Genomic DNA, 10,664 nt, shown 5'->3' on the forward strand with positions numbered 1-10,664 from the left:
CTTTAGTGTGCCCAACTGCCGCGGAGGTTTAAATCTACTTATCGATAACACACAAATTTCCTTTAGATAACTTCAATAGTAGCAGCCACACTACAGGCCCCAAAACAAAACAACTCGTTTCGCGGAGGCGAAAAAATTGGAAAAAATTGCCATTGCGAGAGCTTAGAGGCCACGACCAGTTTAATTAAGAGTTGGCTTAAGGACATCCGGAGTCCCGAACAGTGTCACGCGCGGGTGCAACAAACGAAAAGTGACTGACCAGGCACAAACCTATTGATTTTGGTGTGCAATTGTGCATTAAATATTAAGCGAAAAAAACGAGGGCTGGGCGCGTGGCAGCCAGTGGCAAATTGTTGCTCCTCGAAACAAATCCAATACCCCCCACCCTAGTCGTGCGATCGCGAAAGTCCGTGTAATCCGGAAATGCAGGCAACCACCAGAGGAGCAGAGACCAGAGCCAGTTGGTGGACGGAGTGAAGCGACCAGGAGAGAGAGCTTGAGCCAGGGCCAACGCGTATCCAAATCCGTGATATTTGGGGCGTGCGTGTAAACAAAGCGAAAAACAACAACAACACAATCACAAGCACACACACATACACAATGGCCAACAACAGTCGGAGTCGGGCCATACTGAGCGTAAATCTCGACGCGGTCATGGCCAACGATCCGTTGCGGGAGCTCTTCGAGGCCTGCAAGACGGGCGAGATAGCCAAGGTGAAGAAGCTGATAACGCCGCAGACCGTGAATGCCCGGGATACGGCGGGACGCAAGTCTACGCCTCTGCACTTTGCTGCGGGTAAGTTGTCAAGTCGAGAGTCGAGAGATCTCGAGATTTCCGCCGCCCAAGGACGTCCTAAAAACAGCATAATGTCCTGCCACCCTTTTTTTTTTGGCCAGGGTTGAAGGACTTGCAACCCCACGGCTCCGTACCCGAGCCCCGCCGCACTGCGGGCTGCTCTTGTGCGGATTTGGCCTTGAGCTAGTTGCGCCTGGGTGTGACGGGCGTCATTGTTGTCTCGGCCGCTCTCGGTCGGACACTCGCCTGCTCCAATGGCGTCGAGAGTTGACCTAGTTTCCACTTGCCTCGGCTTCTGCCTGTGCTTCTGCTTCTGTTCTCCGCTTTTCAGTTCTATGTGTTGGGGTTCGGTGCCTGTTTCCGGAACTCTCGCCGTGTCTCCCCCTTCCCTCACTCTCTTTCTCTGCTCTTATGGCCCCCGTGTGCGTGCTGCATTTTAACAATTTCTATTTTCACAAAAATATGCACACAGTTGCGGTTAAGATAATAGCCACAGCCATACAAAGGTGTTGCGTGGTGGTCTTTATTTCCAAGCTTTCACATTTAGCAAACATTTAGCATTGCAAAAAAAAGTCAAGAAGATATGCAACAAAATTAGCACAAAATAAGTAAACAATTTGCATTTATCATTTTCGTATATGTTTATCCACATTTCCCAAAAAGCTACAGGTGTTAATGGCGCGTGGTTACTTCTGGTAACCAAGGCAACTTTCAAAACATTTACTAGGATTAATTTTAAAGTAGTTTTAATGAGCTAAATTGATGTTTTACCAATTTTATTAATAATTAAATATTTATTTTGTAGTAAAATTTGAAACTTTCATGTAAATTAATATTTTTTATTATGTTAAAATTATGATCAATTAAAAATGTTGCCAAGAGTAAGTTATTTTCTATTTAAATGCTATTTTGATATATAATCCGTAGTGGTTTTCACTGCACAATAAGGGGTTTTCTAGCAAATTTGTAGTAAAAACTCTTCAATTTATATAAAACCTGTACCTCCCTTTAATTAACAGGTTATAATGAAAAATAACCCTACCTAAACTCTTTGTTTCTGTCATCTTTCGTTGCAGTGGTGTCTATGTGTTATTTTTCTAGGGGGGATGTGAGCAATGATATAGTGGGCGTTGGGGCGGTGGGCAGGGGGAGGGACTTGTTGTGGCTGCTGCTGCCTTAGCTTCAGATTCGGATTTGGATTCGGATTCTGCTCTCTGCTGCTGCTGCTGTGTTGCCTGCGCCAGCCCATCCTGCTGACGTCTTTGGCTCAATATTTTTGCGTCTTTTGTTGTGACTTTGGCCTAGTTAGCATTTTTATGCATTGCGATTAATATGTTGTCAGTTTTTAACTAAAAATAACCCTTTTTTGTGTAACTGTTTCTCTCTGTCGCGCGCACGCCCCTTGCATATCAATTTCGCCTGTTGGCTTCATTTTTAAGTTGAGCACTTTTTTATTATCTTGTGGTCGGTCGGTGGTTTGGTCTATGATTCATTCGTCTTGGGTCTTTTCTTTCTATAAACTGGTTTTCCATTTTTTATTTTCGTCTGTCTTTTTGTCACGTTCTGTGAACCAAAAAGTGAGATCTTCAAAGGGGTCTCTGTTATTGTCTGTCTGCCAGCCCAGCTTTATTTTTTGTTGTGTCTAGTTTTCACCTTGTCAAATGTACGAAATTTTCAAACTATTCGATTTTTTTCGGACAATACCTGTTGCGAAGGGAGCTCACGTTTCCTTCCTTCATTTCCTCACCCCGGAAAGTCGTGACAAACAGTAAAACGTAATTGTTTAACTTTCGGTTCTTTTCGATTAACCCAACTCGTAGCCTTTATCTCTTAGAGGTGTTTATTTAGCCAAAAGATAATAATACTAACTGGGAGAGGCCAACCTTACTTCCTTCCTTGTCTGAGGCATTAAAACTTGCTTTTATCGCTTTTATCGCTGCCCCCAAAAGTTGGGCATAATTAACCTTCAGCCAGGCAATTGCAAATCAAGTTGCCAAAGTGTATATCTTGGTTTATAGTGTATGAATTCCCCACTCAAGGATCACTTTTATGGTCCTAGCATTGTGCCCTCTCTCAGCCCCAAGTGCAACAGTTGAAATAACTTTTCCATTCTATTAATTTTTAATGCAAAACTTTCGTAATTGTATTGTTGTGTTTGGGCCACACACAAAAAAGTGAACGGGGCGCAAAAACGTTTCGCAAACCTCTGTTTTTTTTTTTGGTGGGTGGCTCAAGCTCAAGCTTTTGTTTGCCGCCGAGATTTGTAATTGGCTTCGGTTCGTTCTCCTTGCAGTTCATTATAAAAAACTTTGCAATAGATATTAACGACAATAAGCATTTTATTTATTGTTATAATCTAGTGTGTGTGTGACTAATCGTCTTTGCCCATTTCGAGATGAGTCAGTTATCTGAAATATATGGACAAGTTTTCGTTGATAATGCAAATATGCAAGTAATTCGGAAATAAATAAAGGGTTCATTGCATAAAAGATGATTTCAAATCGGATTTAAGTGATACAATTCCATTTGATCTTGATTTTAGCTTTTGAAAAGTATTTATTATTATGATTCATGATTTGAAGAGCTACGTTTGGGGAAATCTTATGAAAAGCTTTCATTATTTGTAACAACATAAAGCTTTTAATATTAACCTTGATATTTATTTAAATATACATATGTATATAAGGTTTATATCGAATATGTTATATTATAAAAAATTAGTAAAAAACTGTCACTAATTATATGTAATAGGAATCCCCTTCTTTCTTTCTTTGCTTCCCTTGTGATTTCCACATTTCATAGTCCACGGGCAAGGTCGGGAGAACCCCCAAACAAGCCAAGAAAGAACCCTGACTAGTAGTAGACCTTCCCGTCTCATTTCTACGGATTGCCATCGACCAAAAAAAGATATTAAGATTGACACTCATCTCTTTTCCTCTTTCCCTTGCTTTCTTTTCCTATACCCACCAGGTTATGGCCGCCGAGAAGTGGTCGAATTCCTGCTGAACAGCGGCGCCTCCATCCAGGCCTGCGACGAGGGCGGCCTGCATCCGCTGCACAACTGTTGCTCCTTTGGCCATGCCGAGGTGGTGCGACTTCTACTGAAAGCTGGAGCCAGTCCCAACACCACCGACAACTGGAACTACACGCCATTGCATGAGGCGGCCAGCAAGGGTAAGGTCGATGTGTGCCTGGCCCTATTGCAGCACGGGGCGAATCATACGATCCGGAATTCGGAGCAGAAGACACCGCTGGAGCTGGCGGATGAGGCGACCAGGCCCGTTTTAACCGGGGAATATCGCAAGGATGAGCTATTGGAGGCAGCTCGCTCTGGAGCCGAGGATCGTCTGTTGGCTCTGCTTACGCCTCTGAACGTAAACTGTCATGCCAGCGACGGACGACGCTCGACGCCCCTCCATCTTGCGGCAGGCTACAATCGGATTGGGATCGTGGAAATACTGCTGGCCAACGGGGCTGATGTGCATGCCAAGGATAAGGGCGGTTTGGTGCCGCTGCATAATGCCTGCTCCTATGGGCACTTTGATGTGACTAAGCTGCTCATCCAGGCAGGAGCCAATGTCAATGCCAACGATCTGTGGGCCTTTACCCCGCTCCACGAAGCTGCCTCCAAGAGCCGAGTGGAGGTATGCAGTCTGCTACTGAGCCGCGGAGCGGATCCCACACTCCTCAACTGTCACAGCAAGTCGGCCATCGATGCGGCACCGACCAGAGAGCTAAGGGAAAGGATAGCATGTGAGTAGCGAAAGACTTTGGAATTATTTATTTATAAACTTGAATCTCATTCTTCTCCAGTCGAATACAAGGGTCATTGTCTGCTGGACGCCTGTCGAAAGTGTGATGTCTCCCGTGCCAAAAAGCTGGTCTCCGCGGAGATTGTGAACTTTGTGCATCCCTACACGGGAGATACACCTCTGCATCTGGCCGCCGTTTCGCCTGATGGCAAGCGCAAGCAATTAATGGAGCTGCTGACCAGAAAGGGAGCCCTTCTGAACGAGAAGAACAAGGCATTCCTCACTCCCCTCCATCTGGCCGCCGAATTGCTGCACTATGATGCCATGGAGGTCCTGCTTAAGCAGAGTGCCAAAGTGAACGCTCTTGACAGTTTGGGGCAGACGCCTTTGCATCGGTGTGCTCGAGATGAGCAGGCAGTTCGCCTGCTGCTGTCCTATGCCGCTGATACGAATATTGTTTCGCTGGAGGGACTCACCGCCTCGCAGTTGGCCTCGGACAATGTGCTCAAGCTGCTCAAAAATCCGCCCGACAGTGAAACCCATTTACTGGACGCTGCCAAGGCAGGTGACCTGGACACTGTGCGTCGCATTGTTCTGAACAATCCACTGAGGGTCAACTGTAGGGATTTGGATGGAAGACATTCCACGCCGCTCCACTTTGCCGCTGGCTTCAACCGGGTGCCGGTGGTTCAGTTTCTGCTGGAGCATGGCGCCGAGGTTTATGCTGCTGATAAGGGCGGCCTGGTGCCCCTTCACAACGCCTGCTCCTACGGGCATTACGAGGTCACCGAACTGCTGGTCAAGCACGGAGCCAATGTGAATGTCTCCGATCTTTGGAAGTTCACACCACTCCACGAAGCGGCTGCCAAAGGAAAGTATGATATTTGCAAGCTGCTCCTCAAGCACGGCGCTGATCCCATGAAGAAGAACCGGGATGGCGCTACGCCAGCGGATTTGGTTAAAGAATCGGATCATGATGTTGCCGAGTTGCTGAGGGGACCCTCTGCCCTACTCGATGCCGCCAAGAAGGGCAATCTTGCCAGGGTTCAGCGATTAGTTACCGCGGAAACCATCAACTGCAGAGATGCGCAGGGCAGGAATTCCACTCCCCTGCATCTTGCTGCCGGCTACAACAACTTTGAGTGTGCCGAGTACCTCCTGGAGCACGGAGCCGATGTCAATGCCCAGGACAAGGGTGGTCTCATACCACTGCACAATGCCAGCTCGTACGGCCATTTGGATATAGCAGCTCTGCTGATCAAGCACAAGACAGTCGTAAATGCCACGGATAAATGGGGCTTCACTCCGCTCCACGAGGCAGCCCAGAAAGGACGCACGCAGCTATGCTCGCTCCTATTGGCCCACGGTGCCGATGCCTACATGAAAAACCAGGAGGGACAGACGCCCATCGATCTGGCCACCGCTGATGATGTGAAATGCCTGCTGCAGGACGCCATGGCCACTTCGTTGAGCCAGCATGCATTAAGCGCTTCCACGCAGTCGTTAAGCAGCAGCTCGCCCGCCCCAGAGGCAGCAGTAGCAGGAGCAGCTGCATCAGCAGCCGGTACCTCATCGACAACATCCACCTCATCTACGATTCTATCCCCCACCACGGAAACCGTGCTGCTGCCCACCGGCGCCTCCATGATCCTGAGTGTTCCTGTACCTCTGCCCCTGAGCAGTTCCACGCGCATCAGTCCGGCCCAAGGAGCCGAGGCTAATGGGGCGGAGGGCTCCTCTACAGATGACCTCCTACCGGATGCCGAGAACATCACCAATGTGTCCGGTTTCCTCTGCAGCCAGCAGCTGCATCACCTAACCGAGCTGTTCGAGCGTGAGCAAATCACGTTGGATATTCTGGCCGAGATGGGTCACGATGATCTCAAACAGGTGGGCGTCTCTGCGTACGGCTTCCGCCATAAGATACTCAAGGGCATTGCCCAACTGAGGGCCACCACAGGTTGGTTTTATTACATCAAATCATTACCTATTCAAACTATAATTGAATTTACTCCATCAGGCATTGGTAACAACGTTAACCTGTGCACCTTGCTGGTAGATCTCCTGCCGGATGACAAGGAGTTTGTGGCCGTAGAAGAGGAAATGCAGGCCACGATACGCGAACATCGGGATAATGGTCAGGCCGGCGGTTATTTCACGCGATATAACATTATTCGGGCAAGTTCTTGATACTTTTACATTATTCCTTCAATCGTAGCTAAAAACTGATTTTAATCTTGTCCTTAAATAGGTGCAAAAGGTACAGAATCGTAAGCTTTGGGAGCGTTATGCGCATCGTCGGCAGGAGATCGCCGAGGAGAACTATGTGCAGTCCAACGAGCGCATGCTATTCCATGGCAGCCCCTTTATCAATGCGATTGTACAGCGGGGCTTCGATGAGCGACACGCCTACATTGGCGGCATGTTTGGGGCGGGCATTTACTTTGCCGAGCACAGCTCGAAGAGCAATCAGTATGTTTATGGAATTGGCGGCGGCATTGGATGTCCCTCTCACAAAGACAAGTCCTGCTATGTGTGTCCAAGGTATGTCAAAGCTTTAATCGGTTCTTTATTGTTTTCCAATTCCCATGTTCTTCCCGCAGACAACTTCTCCTGTGTCGCGTGGCTTTGGGTAAATCGTTCTTGCAGTACAGCGCCATGAAGATGGCCCATGCTCCGCCTGGCCACCACTCAGTGGTGGGACGGCCATCGGCGGGTGGCCTGCATTTCGCGGAATATGTTGTCTATCGGGGTGAACAGGTGAGTGACATGGAAATAAAGATTTGCACACAGTTTTAACCTGTACATGTATGTCGCCCTCAGTCTTATCCAGAGTACTTGATAACCTACCAAATCGTCAAGCCCGATGACAGCAGTAGCGGGACGGAGGATACGAGATGATGGATGCCCTCTGTTGGCTCCACGCCCACAACCACATCGCCAGCTCTGCAGCAGCAGCAGCAGCAACAGCCACAACAGCATCTTCACTCGGCCACAGCCGCTGTTGTTACCACCACTCAGCCGGCGCCCGCTGGCGTCTTTGCGCACAACAACAACAATAATCATAATACGGCGAACACGAACAGCGCCCATGTTAGCAGCAGCAACAACAACAATGACATGTCGCCGGTGTCGAACAGTAACAGCTACTCTTCGGTGGACACCAACCAAACGCTGCTTAATTCGCTGGCCAACCAGCAGCGCCACAACCAACGAAAGCAGAGGCAACAACAGCAACAAAACCAGCCACACCAACAGCAACCGGCGAACCGCAACCAAAAGTATAGTCAATTTATGATCATTACACCCGCCGTTTCCATAGATCGCGACTTCGAATACGAGTCCCACCTGGACTTTGAGGACTTTGCAAATGCTGCCCACAACAATGGGAATCTATTTCGATTGGGACTGCGACGAAGTGATAGCAGCAGCGGAGACAGTGGTCACAGCAGCGACAGCAGCAGCTTCCGCTCGAATTATAATCCATACTTGCATCACAGTCGCCAGCACTTGCTGTCCAAGGGAGGAGGAGGCAGCGGTGGCGGCGCCAGTCGTCACTTTTACGCCTTTACCTCGTCCTGGAGATGGTGCAGCCTGCTGTGCGCGGCCATGCGCTGCTTTGGTGCCGGTGCGGGAAATGGACACGCCAATGCTCCTTACAGCAGTTCGCTTCAACATCATCGGCTCAGGCGCTGCTCGTCGTACAACGCGGAGAATGCCTACGAGCATTTCGCGGCGCCGTTCAAGGCGCGCAAGACGCGCGATCACATGAATAACATCACCTACGAATTGTGACGGTGGCTGCTGCTGCCGGTTTTTGATCTCCCGTCTCCTTTATTACAATTACTAGCTATAGATGTCGTGTCTTGTGTGTGTCTCTCACTCTCTTTCTCTCTCTCGTTGTTTATTATTATTCTATAATATATCACGCGTAAGGGCGAGACTCGAGATTGGCTCGGATTGCATTGAATTGGCATGGACCATTGGGTTAACGATGGAGTAGCATGGTTTTTGAGTGATTTTAAATTCGAGAAAATACCGAAAGTTCGATTATACAAGGCAAATAACAAGTTCTATGACGACAAATTATGAATGAAGGCATTACAATACATTACATTGCGCTCGGGCGTTTATTTAAGTGTTTAAGCTTAGTTAATTTAAACAGAAATTAAAACTCCAATTAAATTTAAATATACAAAATACATATACATCATACAATAAAACTGTATTGTTTTCCTTTCCCCGGTGGAGGGTTATGGTTTAATGAAATATCAAAGAAAGTAAGTAACGTTGATACTCAATATTCAACTTCTCGATTTCCAATATTTTCAAACTTTGGAATAAAAATAAAAGTTCAAAGAATATCGTGATCAAAATTAAATCAAAAATATTGTAAATAAAAAAATCAAATACCATATTTTAAGAGTATGTCTTCAGGAATAAATTTATTACATATTTAAATACATTTTCTCTGGTTCTACTCATTAATTCTTAATTTTGAGTTTAATTGAAAAATAAATGAACTTTTGCATGCAGATGCATTACTCAATAATCTATATCTTGAGCTTTATGCGAAAAAAACCATTCCCTAGGTTTTTCAAATTCAAATGTTTTGATTATCTTGGCAATTATAAATTCAAGCTCATTAAATTAAGCTGTTATAACACAAATATGTCAATTTTGTTTCTCTTTGCAGTCGAAGCTCATTAGAACGTCAGTATGAACTACTGTTAAACATCCATGCATTCTTATTTTATTTAAATTATTATATATTAGTTAATATTTAGAATTCGCGCATGTTGTATTTATCAGGATCGAAGTATGAAGTAGTAATGACACGGCCATTAAAATTTTGCTTAACAAGTTCCTCCCGAGCCTTTTGACAGTTAAAAGCCGAATCAAATAAGATAAAGATCTTGCCGCATCCAGGAACGTCCGCGCCTTCAACGGGGAGTGGCATTTCCACGCTACGCACCACACCATGCTTCTCGCACTCCTTCTTGATGTCCTCCAAAATATCTTTTCCATTATTTACTTCGAGCAGCTCGTCCGGAGTAACCACGTTGTGCAGGCAGAGTACCTCGGTCGGTGAAAGAGTCTCCACCGGATCTGGCACCGAATCAACCGCTTTCTCAACTCTCTTCGCGCCCAGGCTGGCGCGCTGAACGATCAGTTTCCTGTCGCCCAGCTGCAGCCAATTTAAGCCATCAACTGCCTGATCAGTAACGCTTGCATCCTTATACTCGCAAAAAGCATACCCCTTGCTAAGCCCAGTTATACTATCTCTAATATGTTTAAAGGCCCGTAGCTCGCCAAAGGGCTCCAACAGCTCCTTAACCTGTTTGTCGTTTATATAGCCTGGCAAAGCTCCGATATAAATTGCGTTCGGAGATTCCGGATTCACATAATTCAATATATGGTCGGACTGTGTGCTCGTCGACTGGTAGTTATCCGGCCGTCGTATCTTCAAGTTATTCCCCATAAAATTGATGCCGTCGAGGACCATGGCTCCGGTCGTTTCATCAGCGGATCTAAACTCCAGGAAGGCAAACTTTTTGCCCGAAAACAATTGACAGTCCACAATGGGACCAAGGCCAAGAATAAACAGCTGTTGATTGAAGAACTGCACCAGCATGTTTTTGGTAACGTCAGTCGAAATGTGGCCGACGTACAGGCGACGGTGTTCACGGGTGATTGCTATTCCTGCAGCCTGCCCTATGTTCGGCACAAAGCTGAGGGGGATCTGGCCGGGCACTTGGCTCATATTAAACGGCACCAGGGTGATGTGATCAAGACTCGGCGGCGGCATATTCAATAATGTCAATGGTGGGCGCATTGCGGTGAAATAGTTGCGCAGGTCACTGAAGCGGGCAGTGAAGCTTTCGCTATGGCTCCTTTTTTCTTTCATTGTCGAACTTCAGTAATCACCAAATCTTAACAGATTAGAAGTATTAACTTTATATTAAATGCTCATCGAAAATATACACTTATTGCGTATATTAATACAAGTACCTGGAATTGTCTCGATATAAGTTATCAAAATTTCAACCTTTGCAAAGGAATGGCACAGTAACGATATGTGTTTGACCGCCACCATTTTGTGTTCGATAAAACAT

General features: G+C 46.5%; 1 protein-coding gene and 1 pseudogene across 2 annotated transcripts; one reads left to right on the forward strand and one right to left on the reverse strand.

The window, feature by feature from the left end:
• The first annotated feature begins 64 nt into the window (after window positions 1-64).
• Window positions 65-8,771, forward strand: Tnks (tankyrase). Its single transcript, XM_020955824.2, has 7 exons — window positions 65-796; window positions 3,767-4,549; window positions 4,610-6,508; window positions 6,569-6,726; window positions 6,800-7,092; window positions 7,152-7,308; window positions 7,372-8,771. Exons 1-7 carry the CDS (start codon window positions 601-603, stop codon window positions 7,447-7,449), a joined length of 3,564 nt encoding a protein of 1,187 aa, XP_020811483.2. The 5' UTR covers window positions 65-600; the 3' UTR covers window positions 7,450-8,771.
• Window positions 8,772-9,227: 456 nt separating this feature from the next.
• On the reverse strand, window positions 9,228-10,662 carry LOC110186951 (splicing factor U2AF 50 kDa subunit pseudogene; annotated as a pseudogene). The gene is made up of 2 exons (XR_015273380.1): window positions 10,561-10,662; window positions 9,228-10,481 (listed from the first exon to the last, which is right to left on the reverse strand). The product of XR_015273380.1 is annotated as a splicing factor U2AF 50 kDa subunit pseudogene (transcript).
• Between the last annotated feature and the right edge of the window lie 2 nt (window positions 10,663-10,664).

This window comes from Drosophila serrata, unplaced genomic scaffold (assembly GCF_035046125.1).
Source record: "Drosophila serrata isolate PLE 108 unplaced genomic scaffold, ASM3504612v1 contig_382, whole genome shotgun sequence".
NCBI classification, from domain to species: Eukaryota; Metazoa; Arthropoda; class Insecta; order Diptera; family Drosophilidae; genus Drosophila; species Drosophila serrata.